Source organism: Pteronotus mesoamericanus, unplaced genomic scaffold (assembly GCF_021234165.1).
Source record: "Pteronotus mesoamericanus isolate MK-2021 breed Mesoamerican mustached bat unplaced genomic scaffold, CSHL_Meso_final contig_55, whole genome shotgun sequence".
In the NCBI taxonomy this organism is placed as follows: domain Eukaryota; kingdom Metazoa; phylum Chordata; class Mammalia; order Chiroptera; family Mormoopidae; genus Pteronotus; species Pteronotus mesoamericanus.
The window spans coordinates 546,926-566,217 of record NW_026555198.1 but is presented as its reverse complement, the minus strand read 5'-3'; the positions used below and the strand labels follow the sequence as shown (position 1 = coordinate 566,217).

Here is a 19,292-nt window from a genome sequence, read left to right as displayed (position 1 = left end):
TGTCATCTGAGGCAGAAACCATTTGTGTGATTTCATGTTGAATATTTTGCCCCACCTGGTTTAAAACTGAGAAAGGGGCCATTTGCTATAGATACATTTTTTTACCCTTTAGTTTCTGATGCCTCAGATATTTTCCTCTACTAAGATAGACTAAATAGACCTGAAGGTTGAAATCCTTCTGGAAGTCTAAGTCTCTGTGATGTTCCTAGTTAGCTAAGGAATCAGCCTGCTGACATGTAGAAACACGGCTTGATTTAGAGACAGAATGTAAAGTTGCTCAGTCAATTGATATGTACTCATTTCCCTCTATGGCTGGGAACAAGGTACTTTGGGACATACTTCTGTCTCACAAAAGAGTGACAGAACCATGCATACCGGTCAAAAATATAGTCTGGATAAATTTGTGCTTGACTAGCTTCTGCATCCCCCACTCCCCACCCCACACTTGGTACACAGAAGCGTGTTAACAGGGTTCTGCCCTCTAGTCATTTCAAGAATGAGTTGGAGGGGGAGGAAAGGGGGGGCAGAATCAGTGACTATGCTGGCTGGCTGGAAAAATTGGTGGGGTTAATGGGGAAAGCTTCCTAGAGAAGGTACATCTTGAAATTTGAAGGAGAGGAAGTATGTGTTGTATTGGATGAGAACTGAGGCTAGCATCAAGTCCAGTGCTGTAACTGTGGCCTCAGAGAGGAGACTTGACAGGACTCCCCAATTTAGAAGTCTTGATGGGATTCAGGAACATGCCACTCTTGGTGTGGAACTCACTGATGCTGACCCCAGAGGTTGATACTGTCACTCTTAGTTATTAGAGTTGGACAGATTTTGCTCCTGCCTTTTAGAAACACCATGGTCTAAGAAGCCAGCCCCTAGCGGTGGAGTTTACTGCATATTTTTGAGGGTACACAGGCATATATTAATATGAAAAGTAATTATTATTTAAATTTGACAGGTACGGCTGCTCTGGAAGAGGACGCTCAGATTCTTAAAGTGATTGAAGCCTACTGTACCAGTGCAAACTTTCAACAAGGCCATGGCTCAAGTAGGTCCCTCCAAACCACTTTCCCTAATAAGCAGTGTTCCTTTTTTACTTCTCACTGCCTCTTAGAAGAAGAGAAAAGCAACCCAAACTGGTGCAGGGTGTGTAAAGCAGGTTATTTGGTACAGAGAAACAGTGCAGGACTGCATCTTTCAGATAAGGTGGTTTTAGCTACCAAGTGGTTTGTTTACCAGTTTCCTTTCACTGAGAGAGAGAGAGAGAGAGAGAGAGAGAGAGAGAGAGAGAGAGAGAGAGAGAGAGAGATGCAAGAGTAAAAAAGTTGGAGGTGATAGAAATGAAAAAAATTTTTTAAAGTCATTCTCCTTTGAAGTACACAGATACCTTCATCAACACAAGTTAGGAATTAAAGAGCCCAGAGAGTTCCTGTGTCTGTGAACTGATGCTAATCTCTTCTTATAGGCAGATTTGGAAAGGAAGTCAAAATACTATCTTTGATCAGCTGCATATTTAAACGAACAGTGCTTCACTAAACTCAAGTTTCAAAGTTGCTCTGAAAATCTGGAAATATAGCTGCTTAACAGGGGCTGTTCAAAATGTAGACAATTTATTAGGGAGCTTTCAGATGAGGGTATTTCCCCGAACAACTTTCAGGCTACAAACTGAAAGCGAGATAATGTTTTCTGATTCATCTTTGTGCTTTTTAAAAAGCCAGGTCATATCAATTATGTCTCTTGCCTTCCATTATTATAGACTTTCAGGATACATTATGTGGGGATTTGCTATTTGTGTAAGAAATGAATTCTCCCTCATGCTCCGTTTTGGACAGACACTGACTCATCACTGGAGTGTGGGAAAGTATTACTTAGGTGGACTACCTTGACATATGCTTTCAAGGTGACTGTCTCTAAGGCTGTCATGAGGAAAAATGTGAAAGTCGACACATTTGACCATGAAGAGGAGACAGTCATGACTTATGCTCCATAGACAAAGCCTGGCTGTGGCTTTGGGCATGCCCACCTCTGAGAACAAGTTTCGAGGAACCAAGTAAGGGAAGTGAGAACAGTATTTATTGTGAAAACTAGGAACATGAAGGGAACAAAGAGACACCAGAAGAAACATCCTTCATACAGAATCTGACCTCTTCTCACCACCTCTCTTCACATTAATAAACTCGATAAATCTAGTTGGAGGTGCAAGCAGGTATTCTGACCTAAAGAGTCACAGTTTTGCCCCTCCTCCCCAGCCTACCCTTTACATGTGAAAAATGTCTAGCACAGTTCCTGGCACAAGTAAGCCGTTTAGCATCACGGTGATCTACCACCCTTTATCCTTCTCCAGCCAGAAGTCGTTTCCCTAGAACTGATTGTTATTATTTCTTGCTGCATTAAGTCTGTTGGTCAGTCAGTCAGTCCGTTGTCCATTTATTAAGCACCTATGAAGTGCTATGAAGGGAAGACAAATCCACCTCCAGAAAGGAGAGGTGGTCAAGTGAAAGCAGTGAGTGTACTTCGAAGAAGTTTGGCTTAGAAGAGAGTAAACCAGTGGCTCAAGGAGACTGAAGATTAAGCGTTCATGCTCTGGGATGAAGAATCCAGAAGTGAGGGGGTGGGTAGAATTTACAGGAGAGCTGTTTGGTTAAGTCCTATGTCTGTTCTGTCACCTCTTCTATCACAAATCCTGGAGACAGTCTGAGTGGAGAGAAGTAAGGATGTCTGCATATTTGTTGCTGAAGTAATAATCTCCCAACCCTGGCTCTACCCTTGATCAAAATTGTCCTAACTGACCCTACCTTACTCTATTGGACTGTAAAGAACAAATGAGAGTGAGTGATACTTCGGAGGTCCTTTAGCACATTGTGTCCCAATGCAATACTACTCTAAATTTATAAAAATTATATAATGTCATAACATAGGATGTGGTGTGCTATTCCCTGGAAATGTGCAGAGACAGAATGATCACTGGTCAGCTTTTTGCTGTGGAGGAGGCAAAACAGGAAAAGATGGGGTCTTCATTTAGGGCAGGTGTCACAGTGACTCTTTTGCATTATTTTTCTGAGTACAAAATTCTCTGCTCCCCAAGTCTGAATCAATATATTCATTCCTTTAGAATTTGGTCAGGTCAAGAAGATTTAGTCATTAAATGTTGCATGATTGTTCTCTGGGTGCAAGGTTGCAACATGCTATTAACAAAGACCCTTCAATAGCAATAGGATAAAGGAACTGACACCTATAAATAGTACTCACTAGTAACTCTTCCCTCTCCACCCTCTTGCAACCCTTATTGGTAGGTACTCGCAAAGATTCAGTTCCACAAGTCTTACTTCCTGAGGAAGAGAAACTCATCATTGAAGAAACCAGAAGCAATGGCCAGACCATCATCGAAGAAAAGTGAGTAGAGTAGACTAAACCTTTTCTGATTTTCCTGAGAGCTGGAAAGAAGATTCTGGAAGGGCAATGTGGCTCTTGCAAAGCCTGCACTAGAGGACGGTCCTTTCTCGTCTGAGAATGTGGCCCTCTTTGATTGCTGATTATGCAGTTGGGAACCTTGAGAGAGCTGTTCCCCAGTAAAGGGAAGGAGGAAAACACAGGGGATAGAATTTTCTGTGTGCTGGCTACCCTGGGAGCCCACTCCCCCATACAGTAAGGTGCTCAGGGCATAAAAGAATATCACTCATTATGGGGATAGGAGGTGCCTGGGAAGGCCATGGCACCAATTTTCCTGCCCAGAAGGATGCTTCTCACATTTATTGAGTAAAGCACTGGATTTTCACTTACTTAACCTCATTTAAATTCCTACAGCAATACAGTGAGATAAGCATTACTTTCACCACTTTCACGGACGAGGAAACTAAGGTTCAGGGTGATTATGTCCCTGGCCTACCTTTGTTCAGTAGTGAGGGTGATCTAATGGGGGAAAATCAGGTTAAATACCTTATGGTTCATAAAATAAACACGAAGTAGCCAAATAATTCATTTGTTCAAACTTGAGTCATTTCTGAAGTCAAGCTTAAATTTGCAGTAGACAGCATATTTCAAAGTGCTTGGCATCATAAGTGTACAGTACTTTTCCATCGGCTGTACAAAGTGATACAGCCATAAGGTAAAGCATTTGGGTTTATGAGAACAGTCCTGGTTCAATTCCAAATTTTACTACTTGTTGGCTGTGTGTCCTGGGCTAAGTTTCTTCACCTATCTGTGCTTCAGTTTCCTCATCTTTAAAATGGGTATGATAGTAACACTTTCAGGGTTATTGTGAGCTTAAATGGAATAATATGTATAAAGGTTTTTGCATGATAATCACACAATAAGTGATTATGTTATATATAATTATAATATTTTATATAAGTATGAAATATATATTTATATAATATATTTACATTATATAATTAATTATTTATATAATATATAAGTATATTTATATAATATATAATTCATGTATTATATAAATATATATTTATAGAATATATAATTTATATATTATATAATTATTTAATTATTTTTATTTTTCAATTACAGTTATTTAATGTTATATTACTTTCAGGAGTACAGGATGGACATTTATATAACTTATGAAGTGATCCCCAATAGGTCTAGTACTCAGCTGGCACTATTCATAGATATTACAATATTATTGATTATATTCCCTATGCTATACTTTACATTCCTGTGACTATTTTGTACCTGCCAATTTGTGCTTCTTAATCTCTTCACCTTTTTCACCCAGCCCCCAACACCCATCCCTCTGTCAGCCGTCAGTTTATTCTAGTATCTATGAGTTTGTTTCCATTTGTTTATTTTGTGTTTTAGATTCCACATATAAGTGAAATTATATGGATTTTGTCTTTCTCTGTCTTATTTCACTTAGCATAATATGCCCTAGATCCATATATGTTGTCACAAATGATAAAGTTTCATTCTTTTTTATGGCCGAGTAATATTCCATCATATATCTATCTATCTATCTATCTATCTATCTATCTATCTATATCACTTCTTTTTTTAAATTATATTTTATTGTTTTTACTACTACAGTTGTCCCAACTTTCATCCCTTTGGCCACTTCCACCCGGCCCCCAACTCCCTCAGGCAATCCCCACGTCATCATCCATGTCCACGGGTCATGTGTATACGTTCTTTGGTTACTCTATTCCCTATGCAGTACTCTATCACTATTCTGAATCTTCAATTTGTACTTCTTAATCCCTTCACCATTTTTGCCCATCCTGCCAAACCCCCTCCCATCTGGCAACCATCAAAACATTCTCTATAGCTATGATTCTGTTTCTGTTCTGCTTGTTCATTTATTCCGTTTTTCAGTCAGTTGTTGATAGATATGTATTTATTGCTGTTTTATTGTTCATATTTTTGATCTTCAAGAAGACCCTTTAACATTTCATAAACACTGATTTGATGGTGATGAACCCCTTTGGCTTTTTCTTGTTTGGGAAGCTCCTTATCTGTCCTTTGATTCTAAATAATAGCTTTATCTAGATAGAATAATCTTGGTTGTAGGTACTTGCTTTTCATCACTTCGAGTATTTCTTGCCAATCCATTCTGCCCTGCAAAGTTCCTGTTGAGAAATCAGCTGATGGTCTTATAGGCACTCCCCTGTTGGCAACTAACTGCTTTTCTCTGCATGGATGCTTTTAACATTCTTTCTTCATCATTAACCTTTGGCATTTTAATTATGATGTGTCTTGGTGTGAGCCTCTTTGGGTTCATCTTGTTTTGGATTATCTGCACTTCCTAAACTTTTATGTCCATTTCCTTCACGAAGTTAGGGAAATTTTCTGTCATTTTTTTAAAACAGGTTTCAAAATTTTTGCTGTCTCTCTTTTCCTTCCAGTACCCCCATGATGCAAAAGTTGCTAGGCTTGAAGTTGCCCCAGAGGCTCCTTACACTATCTTAATTTTCTTAGTTTCTTTTTTCTTTTTGCTGTTCTGATTGGTTGTTTTTTGCTTCCTTATATTCCAAACCACTGATTTGATTCTGTTTTTTTCACTTTACTGTTCATTCCCTGTAAATTGTTCTTCATTTCAATTAGTATATCCTTTGTTTCTGATTGGATTTTTAAAAATATACAAAAATCAATTTTATTTCTATAAAATAGTAATAAACAATCTAAACATGAAATTGAGAAAACAACTTCATTCGCAATGACATCTAAAAGAATAAGACACAAACGCAAGACTATAAAATATTACTGAGAAAAATTTAAAAAGGTCTAAGTAAATGGAGAGACATTCTACATTCATGACTCGAAGACTCAGTATTTTTTTTATTGTTGTTTAAGTACAGTTGTCTCCATTTCCCCCTACCACTCTCCCTCACCCCACCCACCCCTGCCTCCCACCTTCAATCCTCTCCACCTTTGGCTTTACACATGGGTCCTTTATACAGGTTCCTTGACGACCCTTTCCCTTCTTTCCCCTGTTATCCTCTCTGCCCCCAGCCCCTTGGTTACTGTCAGTTTGTTCTTTATTTCAATGTTGCTAGTTATATTTTGCTTGCTTGTTTGTTTTATTGATTAGGTGCCACTTAAAGATGATATCATATGGTATTTTTCTTTCATCACTGGGCTTATTTCATTTAGCATAATGCTCTCCAATTTCATCCATGCTATAGCGAAGGGTTCTTTCTTTCTGCTGCCTAGTATTCCATTGTGTAAATGTACCATAGTATTTTGATCCACTCATTTACTGATGGGCACTGAGGTTGCTTCTAGCACTTGACTATTGTAAATTGTGCTGCTATGAACATTGGGGTGTGTAGGTTCTTTTGAATTGGTGTTTCAGAATTTTTAGGTATAATCCCAGCAGTGGAATTGCAAGGTCAAAAGGCAGTTCCATTTTTAGTTTTTTGAAGAAATTCCATGGTGTTTTCCACAGTGGCTGCTCTAGTATGCATTCCCACCTACAGTGTACTAGGGTTCCCTTTTCTCTACAACCTGGCCAGCACTTGTTGTTTGTTGATTTGTTTATGATGGCCATTTTGATTGGTGTGAAGTGGTATCTCATTGTGGTTTTAATTTGCATCTCTCTGATGGCTAGTGATGCTGAGCATCCTTTCATATGTCTCTGGGCCCTCTGTGTGTCCTCCTTGGAGAAGTGTCTGTTCAGGTCGTTTTCCCATTCTTTAATTGGATTGTTTGTCTTTCTGGAGTGGAGTCGTGTGAATGCTTTATACAGTTTGGAGATCAAACCCTTGTCCGAGGTATTATTGACAAACATATTTCCTCATATGATCGGTTCCCCTTTCATTTTGCTGATGCTCTCCTTAGCCATGCAGAAGCTTCTTATTTTGATGAAATCCCATTTGTTTATTCTTCCCTTTATGTTCCTTGATCTAGGGGACATATCAGTGAAAATATTGTTGCGTGGAATCTCTGAGGGTTTCCTGCCTATGTTCTGCTCCAGGACTTTTATAGCATTGTAACTTATATTTAAGTCTTTCATCCATCTTGAGTTTATTTTTGTATATGGTTTAAGTTGGTGGTCGAGTTTCATTTTTTTTGCATGTAGCTATCCAGATCTCCCAACACCATTTGCTGAAAAGGATATTTTTATTACATTTTATGCTCCTGCTCCCTTTGTCAAATATTAATTGTCCACAGAGACATGGGTTTATTTCTGGGCTCTCTATTCTGTTCCATTGATCTATGTGTCTATTTTCATGTTTGTACCAGATTGTTTTTATTGCTATGGCCTTGTAATATAGTTTGATATCAGGTTGTGATCCCTCCTTCTTTGTTCTTCTTTCTTTAAATTTTAAATTTAAATTTTTGAAATGTTTGTTCTATATCTGTGAAATATGTCATTGGTATTTTAATAGGGATTCAATTGAATCTATAGATTGCTTTGGTAGTATGGACATCTTGATTATGTTAATTCTTCCAGTCCATGATCATGGTATACGCTTCCATTTATTTGTGTCTTCCTTAATTTCTCTCCAGTGTTGTATAGTTTTCTGAGTATAGGTCTTTTACCTCCTTGGTTAGGTTTATTTGTTGGTACTTTATTTTCCTTGTTGCTATAGCAAATGGGATTTTTTTTCCTGAGTTCTGTTTCTGATATTTCATTTTTGGTATACAAAAATGCCTTCAATTTCTGAATATTGACTTTGTATCCTGCTGTCTTGCAAAATTCACTTATTAGGTCAAATAGTTTTTTTGGTGGAGTCTATGGGGTTTTCTACGTACTCTATCGTGTCATCTGCAAACAATGATAGTTTTACTTCCTCCTTTTCAATTTGGATGCCTCTTGTTTCTTTTGCTTGTTTGATTGCTGTGGCTAGGACTTCCCATACAATGTTGAGTAGAAGTGGTGAAAGTAGACACCCTTGTCTTGTTCCTGATCTTAGTGGGAAAGCTTTTTAGTTTTTGCCAATTGAGTATGATGTTGGCTGCAGGTTTCTCATATGGCTTTTAAAATGTTGAGGTATGCCCCATTTTTTCCCACTTTGCTGAGTGTTTTTATCATAAATAGGTGTTGTTCTTTATCAAATGTTTTTTCAGCATCCTTTGATATGATCAAGTGATTTTTGTCTTTCCTTTTGTTAATGTGATGTATTACATTATTGATTTGTGTATATTGTACCATCCTTGCATCCCTGGGATGAATCTCACTTGATTATGGTGTGTGATCTTTTTAATGTGTTGCTGGATGTGGTTTGCCAATATTTTGTTGAAGATTTTAGCACCTATGTTCATCTGCGATATTGGCCTGTAGTTTTCTTTCTTTGTTGTATCTTGATCTGGTTTTGGGGTTAGGATGATGCTGGCCTCATAAAACGAGTTTGGGAGTCTTTCCTCTTCTTGCATTTTTTGGAATAATCTGAGAAGGATAGGGGTTAGTTCTTTCTTAAGTGTTTTGTATATATTTTGAGTATGTCAACTGATCATTGTTGTCATTAATTCAAGGACACCAACAGGAATCCCCAATTAGGAGTGCAGTGAAGAAGGACAACTTTATTCAGCAGAAGCAGCTCAGTAGTGTTGCAGCTTAATTATGAAGCAGCACAGCTGTGACATGGTCCAGCTGTGAAGCCCTAGGGTGAGGTGTCTGGGGCCTGGCAGCCCTGGAGCCAAGCCTTTCTCTGTGTAGACAGTTCTGTTCTCCAGCAACACATCTATTGTGTTTCATCTTTAGTGGAGCTGACTAATATAGAGAGGATTCTCTGCCCCTGGTCCCTGATTGGTTTGTCTTCATGCAGATGAGGACTCCAAATCCTCACAGTTTGATTGGTCCAAAAGGCACTTCCACAGTTGGTCAGAATAGAGCCACTCTAATTTTTCAGTGAAGATGCTGATGGTAATGTAGCTGCACAGCTCCTATTGGACAGAGAAAGTCTCAGTCCTATTGGTTAAAATAGGATTCCAGGAACTACTTTATAAGGGCTGGCTCAAATGGAGGAAACACAGTTCAGGAAGTCAGCTCAGTGCAAGGGGCAGGCAACTAAGTGCAGGCTTCTTTCTAAAGTACAGTTTCTGTGAGAGGCTCCTGTGTAGAAATGTCAGCTAAGCTCTGTTTTTTTGTTGTTTGATTTTTAATTTCAATTCAGTTAGCCACCAGGAGCTCTTCTTAGTAGGTATCTTTTTTCTCAGGGAACACAAATATCATTGGTGAATATCTTCTCCCATCTAGTAGTTTGTCTTTTTGTTGTTGTTGATGACGGTGTCCTTTGCTGTGCAAAAACTTTTTAGTTTGATGCAGTCCTATTTGTTTATTTTTGTTTGTTTGTTTCCCTTTCCAGAGGGACCATGTCAGTGTGTGCGTGTGTGTGTGTGTGTGTCTATTACTAAGAGCAATGTCAAAGAGTTTACTGCCTAAGTTTTCTTCTGAAGTTTTATGGTTTCAGGTCTAACATATAAGTCTTTAATCCATTTTGAGTTCATTCTTGTATATGGTATAAGAAAGTAATATAGTCTTACTTTTTTTTCATGTACCCGTTCAGTTTTCTCAACACCATTTATTGAAGAAAATTTTTCTACCCCACCGTATGTTCTTGCCTCCTTTGTCATAGATTAATAAGAGTAGGTTTATTTTTGGCTCTCAATTCTTTTTTGGGGGGGTACAGTGAACTTTATTGATGGTGCATGACAAGGCAGGGATCCCTAAGCCCCTCCCCTCTTCAGAGTGTCTTAGGATGGAAACAAGATCAGGAGATTCTCAGTGTGTTGGGGGATCAGTTTGGGGCAAGGACTCCCCAGCAGCTGAGAGTCTCTCTTCCTGTCACTGGGGCTGGTAATTCCGGGGGCTCTTACTCTTTGGAGGCCATGTGGACCACAAGGTTGACCACCCTGTTTCTGTAGCCAAATTCATTGTCATACCAGGAAATGAGCTTGACAAAGTGGTCATTGAGGGCAATGCCAGCCCCAGCATCGAAGGTGGAGGAGTGGGTGTCACTGTTAAAGTCGCAGGAGACAACCTGGTCCTCAGTGTAGCCCAGGATGCCCTTGAGAAGGCCCTCTGATGCCTGCTTCACTACCTTCTTGATATCATCATGTTTGGCAGCTTTCTCTAGGCGGCATGTCAGATCCACAACTGACACATTGGGGGTGGGGACACGAAGGTCATGCCAGTGAGCTTCCCATTGAGCTCAGGGATGACCTTGCCCACAGCCTTGGCTGCACCAGTAGAAGCAGGGATGATGTTCTGGGCAGCCCCCCAGCCGTCATGCCACAGCTTCCCAGAGGGGCCGTCCACGGTCTTCTGGGTGGCAGTGATGGCATGGACTGTGGTCATGAGTCCCTCCACAATGCCAAAGTTGTCATGGATGACTTTGGCCAGGGGGGCCAAGCAGTTGGTAGTGCAGGAGGCATTGCTGACAATCTTCATGGAGTTGTCGTACTTGTCATGGTTCACACCCATCACAAACATGGGGGCATTGGCAGAAGGGGCAGAGAGGATGACCCTCTTGGCTCCACCCTTCAAGTGAGCCCCAGCCTTCTCCATGGTAGTGAAGACACCCATGGACTCCACAACATACTCAGCACCAGCATCACCCCATTTGATGTTGGCGGGATCTCACTCCTGGAAGATGGAGATGGACTTTCCGTTGATGATAAGCTTCCCGTTCTCAGCCTTGACTGTGCCTTTGAACTTGCCATGAGTAGAATCATACTGGAACATGTAGACCATGTAGTTGAGGTCAATGAAGGGGTCATTGATGTCAACGACGTCCACTTTGCCAGAGTAAAAAGCAGCCCTGATGACCAGGCGCCCAATGCGGCCAAATCCGTTCACTCCGATCTTCACCATCTTGTCTCAGGGTTGAGGCTGGCACGGCGCAGGAACCCATGGCTGCTTGTCGAACAGGAGGAGCAGAGAGCCTGGCTCTCAATTCTGTTCCATTGATCTACATATATCTGTTTTTATGCCAGTACCATGCTGTTTTGATTACTATAGTCTTATAATATAGTTTAATGTTAGGCAGTGTGATACCTTCAACTTTTTTTCTTCATTTTCAAGATTCATGTGGCTCTTTGGGGTCTTCTGTGGTTCCATATAAATTTTTGGATTATTTGTTCTAGTTCCGTGAAACATACCATATTTTTGCAAATATTTTAATTTTTATTATATTTTTTCATTACCATTGATCCCCCTTATAGCCCTGTCCTGCAATCACCACCCTGTTGCCCATATCCATGAGTCCTTTTTTCCTTTTTACTTGATTCCTCTACCTCCTAACCTCCCACCCCATAGTGGTCATCCTGCTCTCTATTGAAGAGTCTGTCTCTATTTTGCTTGTAAGTTTCATTTATTCATTAGCTTCCACATATGAGTGAAATCATATGGTATTTGTCTTTCTCTGACTGACTTATTTCCTGTGGCTTAATGTTCTTCAGGTCCACCCATACTATCACAAAGGGTAAAATTTTCTTCTTTTTTACAGCCAAAGTAGTATTCTATTGTGTAAATATCCCACTCATCTACTGGTGGACATGAGCTGCTTCCATATCTTGGGAATTGTAAATAATGCTGCAATGAAGATATGGGTGCTTATGTTCTTTTGAATCAGTGTTTTTGTTTCTTCAGAAATATTTCCAGAAGTGGGATCACTGGGTCAAAAAGCAGATCCATTTTTAATTTTTTGAGGTATCTTCATACTTCTTTCCACAGTGGCTTCACCAATCTGCATTTTCACCAACAGTGCAGAAGGGTTCCCCTTTCTCCACATCCTCACCAGCACTTGTTGTTTGTTGATTTATTGATGATAGCTAAAAAGTTTTTGCACAACAAAGAAAACCATTAACAAAATAAAAAGAAAACCCACAGAATGGGAGAACATATTCACCAATACATCAAGGGGTTAATATCCAGACTTTATTTAAAAATTATAAATCTTAACACCAAAAAAGCAATGCAATTAAAAAAATGGGCAAAGGATCTGTATAGACATTTCTCCAAAGGGGACATTCAGATGACCAATAGACATATGAAAAGATGCTCAATGCCACTAATCATCAGAGAAATGCAAATTAAAACTACAATGAAATATCACCTCACACTGGTCAGAATGGCTACCAATGGTATTTTGATAGGGATTGAAATGAATCTGTACATTGCTTTGGGTGGTATAGACATTTTAATGATGTTAATTCTTCCTATCCATGAGCATGATATATGTTTCCATTTATTTGTATCTTCATCAATTTCTTTCTTCAGTGTCTTATAATTTTCTAAATACAGTGCTTTTACCTCCTTGCTTAAACTTTTTCCTAGGTATTTTATTTATTTTTGATGCAATTGTAAATGAGATTATTTTTTCATTTCTCTTTCTGCTAGATCATTATTGGTATATAAAAATGCAACTGATTTCTGAATATTAATTTTGTATCCTGCTTCTTTATTGATTCATTTATCAGTTCTAATAGTTTTGTAGTGAAATCTTTAGAATTCTCTACTTATTATCATGTCATCAGCAAATAATGACAGCTTTAATTCTTCCTTTCCTATTTTTATGACTTTTTTTGGTCTGATTGCTGTGACTAGGACTTTCAATACCATGTTGAATAAGGATGGTGAAACCAGACATCCTTTTCTTGTTCCTGGTCTTAAGGGAAGTGCTTTTAGTTTTTCCCCACTGACCAAGATGTGAGTTGTGGGTTTATCTAGTGTGGCCTTTATTATGTTGAGATATGTTCCCTCTATTTTCATTTTGGTGAGAGTTTTTATCATAAATGGGTCCTGGAGCAAACTTACACCTCTGAGGGTGGGGGGTGGTTAGGAGGTGGAGTGATTGAGCAGAAAAGGAAAAAGGACTCATGGACATGGACAACAGTATAGTGATTGAGATGGAGAGGAGGTATAAGGGGGATAAATAGTAAAGGAAAAAAATGCAATTAAAAACTAACCCTTCAGGGGTGAAAATGGGTCCTGGATTTTGTAAAAAGCTTTTTCTGCATTAATTGTTAGAATCATATGATTTTATCCTTCATTTGTTTATGAGGTGTATCACACTAATTAATTTGTGGCTATTTAACCAACCTTTCATCCCAACAATAAATCCCACTTTATCATGGTGTACACTCTTTTTGATGTATTACTGGATCTGGTAAGCTAATACTTTGTTAAGGATTTTTGCATCTGTGTTTATCAAGGAAATTGTTCTATAATTTTCTGAGTTTTCTTGGTAATGTCTTTGTCTGGTTTTGGAATCAGAGTAATGCTGGCCTTGTAAAGTGAGTTTGAGAGTATTACCTACCCTTGAAATTTTTTTTGGAATAGTTTGAAAAGGATATGTATTAATTCTGCTTTGAATGTTTGGTAAAATTCACCTGTAAAGCCATCTGGCCCAAGGCTTAATTCAATTTTGTTGGTAGCAATTGGTCTGTTCACATTTTCTGTTTCTTCTTGATTCAGTCTTGAATATCTTATGTTTCTTGGAGTTTATCCATTTCTTCCAGGTTGTCCAATTTGTAGACATATAATTGGTCATCATATATTCTTATAATCCTTTGTATTTCCCTGGTGTCAATTGTCACTTCTCTTTCATTTCTGACTTATTTGGACCCTCTCTCTCTTTTTCTTGATAAGACTGGTTAAAAGTTTATCAATGTTTTTTATCTTTTCAAAGAACCAGCTCTTAGATTCATTGATCTTTTGTACATTTTTAAGACTATTTCATTCATTTTTCTCTGATCTTTATTATTTCCTTCTTTTTATTCACTTTGTACTGTGCTTTTATTCTACAATAATTGCTGTAGGTATTAGGTTAGATTTTTTATTTGAGATTTTTCTTGTTTCTTGATGTATGCTCGTGTTGCTATTAATTTTTCCCTGAGGACTACTTTTGCTGTGTCCCATAGACTTTACGTTGTTGTGTTTTAATTTTTACTTGTCTCGAAGTATAATGAGATTTCTTTTTTGATCCTGTTATTAACCCAATCATTGTTTAGTGGCATGTTATTTAGCCTCCATATGTTTTTGTATTTTTCAGGTTATTTTCCTTGTACTTATTTGTAGTTTCATATAATTGTGATCAGAGAAGATGCTTTATATGATTTCAGCCTTCTTAAATTTATTGAGGCTTGTTTTGTGGTCTAACCTGCGGTCTATCCTGAAAAATGGTCCATGTGTGCTTCAAAAGAATGTATATTCTGCTCCTTTGGAGTGAAATGCTCTAAAAATATCAATTAAATTCATCTGGTCTAATGTGTCATTTACACCTGTTGTTTCCTTGTTGGTTTTCTGTCTAGATGATCTATCCATTGATGTTAATAGGGTGTTAAATTCCCCTACTATGACTGTATTACTTTTGGTCTGTCCATTTATGTCCATCAATGTATGCTTTATGTATTAAGGTGCCTCTAAATGGTGTGTGTAAATGTTTACATGGATTGCATCTTTTTGCTGTACTGATTCCTTTATCATGAAATGCCCTTCTTTGTCTCTTGTTATAGCCTTTGTTTTAAAGTCTATTTTGTCTGATATAAGTATTGCTACCCTGTCTCTTTTTTTATTTCTATTTGCATGAGATATCTTTTTTTCATCCTTTTACTTTCAGTGTCTGCATGTCTTTTGATCTGAAGTGAGTCTCTTTTAGGCAGCATATATATGGGTTTTGTTTTCTTATACATTCAGCCACCCTATGTCTTTTGATTCGAACATTTATTTACATTCAAAGTAATTATAAATAGGTTTGCTTTTTATTTTATTTTATTTTTAAAATATATAATCTTCATTATATTTTTTCCATTGCCATTTAGTCCTCTTATACTTCTCTCCCCCACCAATCACCATACTGTTGTCCATGTCCATGAGTCCTTTTTCCTTTTTGTATAGTCCCCTTTCAACCCCCTCCCCACTAGCTGTCATCTGTTCTCCATCTATGAGTCTGCCTCTGTTTTGCTTGTTAGTTCAGTTTGTTCCTTAGCTTCTACATATGAATGAAATCATATGGTACTTGTCTTTCTCTGGCTGGCTTATTTCACTTGGCACAATGTTCTCCAGGTCCATCCATACTGTTGCAAAAGGTAAAGCTTTCTTTTTTATGGCCAAATAGAATTCCATTGTGTAAATATCCCATAGTTGTTTTATCCACTCATCTACTGATGGATGCTTCAACTGCTTCCATATCTTGGCGATTGTAAATGATGCTGAAATGAACATAGGGATGCTTATGTTCTTTTGAATTAGTGTTTTGGGTTCCTTCAGATATATTCCCAGAAGTGGGATCTCTGGGTCAAAAGGAAGATCCATTTTTAATTTTTTGAGATATCTCCATACTGCTTTCCATAGTGGCTGCATTAATCTGCATTTCCACCAACAGTGCATCTTATCATATATCTACTAGCCATCTGTCCCCATTGTAGATGTTTCTGTTGAGGTCCTTTGCCTATTTTTAATTGGGTTTTTGTGTGTGTGTGTTGAGTTTTGTAAGTACTTTATAAATTTTGGATATTAACCCCTTATCAGGTGTATCTGCAAATGTGTTCTCCCATTCAGTGGGTTGCCTTTTTATTTTGTTGACAATTTCCTTTGCCATGCAAAAACTTTGTAGTCTGACAAAGTCCCATTTTTTTTTCTTTTGTTTCCCTTGCCTGGGTAGATACATCCAATAAAAAATTTCTACAATGTCCCAATGTCCAAGGTTTTGCTCCCTATGTTTTCTTCTGGATTGTTCTGGTTTCAGGACTAACAGTGAAGTCTTTAATCCGTTTTGAATTTATTCTTGTGTGTGGCGTAAGAAGGTAGTCTATTTTCATTTTTCTACACATATCTGTCCAATTTTCCCTTAACCATTTCTTGAATAAATTCTCTTTAATCCACTGTGTGTGCTTGCTTCCTCTGTCAAGTATTAATTGACTATAAAGGTGTGAGTTTATTTCTGGGCTCTCTATTCTGTTCTGTTGATCTATGTGTCTGTTTTTATTCCAGTATCAGGCTGCTTTGATTACTATGGCCTTGTAATATAGTTTGATATTAGGTAGCGTGATTCCTCCCACTTTGCTCTTCTTTCTTGGGATTGCTGCTGCTTTGCAAGGCCTTATGTGATTCCATATAAATTTTTGAATATTTGTTATAGTTCTGTGAAATACATTATTGGAATCTTGATTGGAATTGCATTGAATCTATAGATTGCTATGGGCGGTATGGACATTGTAATGATGTTAATTCATCCTATACATGAACACGGTAAGTGCTTCCACTTATTTGTGTCTTTGTCAATTTCTTTCTTCAGTGTCTTATAATTTTCCAGTACTGGTCTTTTACGTCCTTGGTTAGGTTTATTCCTAGGTATTTTTTTTTTAAACAATTGTGAGTGGGATTGTTTTCTTAATTTCCCTGTTAGTTACTGACATATAAAAATGCCACTAATTTCTGAATATTAATTTTGGATCCTGCTACTTTGCTGAATTCATTTATTAGTTCTAGTAGTTTATTGGCAGAATCTTTAGGGTTCTCTATGTACAGTATCACATTATCTGCAAACAAAGACAGTCTTACTTCCTTTCCGATTTGGATTCCTTTTATTTTTTCTTCTTGTCTGGTTGCTATAGCTAGGATTTCCCGTACTATGTTGAATAAGAGGTGAAAGCAGACATCCCTGTCTTGTTCCCCATCTTAATGTTGAATATGATGCCAGCAGTGGGTTTGTCATATATGGCCTTTATTATGTTGAGGTATGTTCCCTCTATTCCCACTTTGCTGAGAGTTTCTATCGTAAATGGGTACCGACTGTATCTTATCAAAAGCTTTATCTGCATCTATTGATATAATCATGTGGTTTTTAATCCTTCCTTTTGTTTATGTAGCTAATCGCATTTATTAATTTGTGAATGTTGTACCAACCTTTCATTCCCAGGATAATCCCCACTTGATTGTGGTGTATGATCTTTTTGACACATTGCTGTATTTGGTTGTGTGGAACTCCATCCTGCAGAGCATTCCAAGTCACTGTGGATAAAATAAATAACGAGTCGTTCCAAGCACCAATTGTCTGTCAAGAAAAGGGGATGGCGATTCCCTCTAGTGGGGAATGCCCCGAGCCTCTGTGCTCAATGACTTTTATTGAGGGGATTGTAAGCGGGAGGTAGGCAGCAGGAATGTAAGGTAATCTAATTATATCAGCAGTTTAAACTTACAGAGAATAAATATTGTTTAAAGATGACAATGGCAGGAACACACCAAACTGCTTTGGGTCCGGGTTGAGCAAACATTATGGCGCCAGGTGGGTTCTGGGTCAGGATCCAGGAGTTTTGTAAATTTCTTTCCCAGCCTTGAGCTGCTTATCTGGTATAAGATTAACAGCTTGAGGGAGAAACAAAGCATGCTTCAAAGAGTGTAATTTACTTCTAAGTCTGATTTCCCCCATGGGCCCTCAGAGTTATTATTGGGCCTTGCCTGCCTCCAGCTTTACCTGTGTTCCAGCGAAGACTTACAGGTTCTTTGCCAGGCCCCAGCTTGCGTGGAGCTAGAGCTCCCGATACCACTCAAAGTAGCCCCTACATTTGGTTGGCTAATTTGTTGAGAATTTTAGCATCTATGTTCATCAGTGATATTGGCATATACTTTTCTTTGTAGTGTCTTTATCTGGTTTTGCAATTAGAACAATGCTGGCCTTGTAAAGTGAGTTTGGGAGCCTTCACTCCTCTTGAATTTATGAAATATTTTGAGAAGGAGAGGTATGAGTTCTTGGAATGTTTGGTAAAATTCACCTGTGAAGCTATCTAGTCCAGGACTTTTTTTGTTGTTGTTGGGAGTTTCTTGATTACTCTTTCAATTTCACTAGGTATAATCTGTTTATTCAGATTCTCTTATTCTTCTTGATTTATTTTTGGAAGATTGTATGTGTCTAGGAATTTATGCATTTCATCCAGGTTGTCCAGTTTGTTGGCATATAAATTATTAATATTTTCTTAGAATCCTTTGTATTTTTTTGGTATCAGTTGTTATTTCTCCTCTTTCAGTTGTGATTTTCTTTATTTGAGTACTTTCTCTTTTTTTCATGATCAGTCTGGTTGAAGGTTTGTAAACTTCTTGATCTTTTAAAAGAACCAGCTCCTGGATTCATTGATGTTTTATATCATTTTTTAAAGACTCTATTTCATTTATTTCTGCTCTGATCTTAAACCTTAATTATTTCCTTCCATCTAGTCACAGTGGGCTTTGTTTGTTGTTCCTTTTGAAGTTTCTTTTTTTAATTGACAATATGACTATACTAAACATTTAACTATATAGTAATATACCTATAAAAAAAAAGTTAAAGGACCAGGAATAGAATAGAAAAGTATTTGCAATACATCTAAAACATGGTTAATAGGGGTTTTTTTTTGAAAAAATTTCTATAAACCTTTAATCAATAAATGGATAAAGAATACCAAAAAGTCATTGAAAGCTTTTCTTAATAATAGAAATAGGAAAAAAAAATACAAAAACAGGTTTAGTTTCAACAAATAATAAAGGAAAAATTAAAATGACATCAATGTCACAATCAGATTAATGAGTATCAAAAATACTGGTAATATCAAGTATTGGCAACTCTGAAAGGAACTGAGTATTCATAGAAACTTCTTCTTCATCTTAAAGCAGTCCCTCCAGCATATTTGGCAGTCCTGGTTTGGTGGAGGTGTATTCTTTTAGCCTTCTTTTGTCTGAGAAGCTCGTTATTTCGCCTTTCATTTTAATTGAGAGCCTTGCTGAGTAGAACGGTCTTGGTTGCAGGCCTTTGCTTTTCATTCCTTGGAATATTCTTGCCATTCCCTTCTGGCTTGCAGTGTTTCTGTTGAGAAGTCAGCTGCTAGCCATTCTGGGGCCCCTTATAAGTTACTACCTCTTACTCCCTTGCTGC

The 19,292-nt window shown here is 37.8% G+C and overlaps 1 protein-coding gene and 1 pseudogene across 2 annotated transcripts in view; one reads left to right on the top strand and one right to left on the bottom strand.

Moving 5' to 3' along the window:
• The window catches only part of ARHGEF6 (Rac/Cdc42 guanine nucleotide exchange factor 6), a 172,971-nt gene that overhangs the window by 139,462 nt on the left and 14,217 nt on the right, over nucleotides 1-19,292 (top strand). For both annotated transcript variants that reach the window (XM_054579556.1, XM_054579554.1), the window contains 2 exons: nucleotides 950-1,039; nucleotides 3,285-3,384. In XM_054579556.1, the coding sequence (XP_054435531.1) occupies nucleotides 950-1,039; nucleotides 3,285-3,384 (190 nt within the window). The remainder of the gene's footprint in view (nucleotides 1-949; nucleotides 1,040-3,284; nucleotides 3,385-19,292) is intronic.
• LOC129075480 (glyceraldehyde-3-phosphate dehydrogenase-like) lies at nucleotides 10,257-11,289 on the bottom strand (annotated as a pseudogene).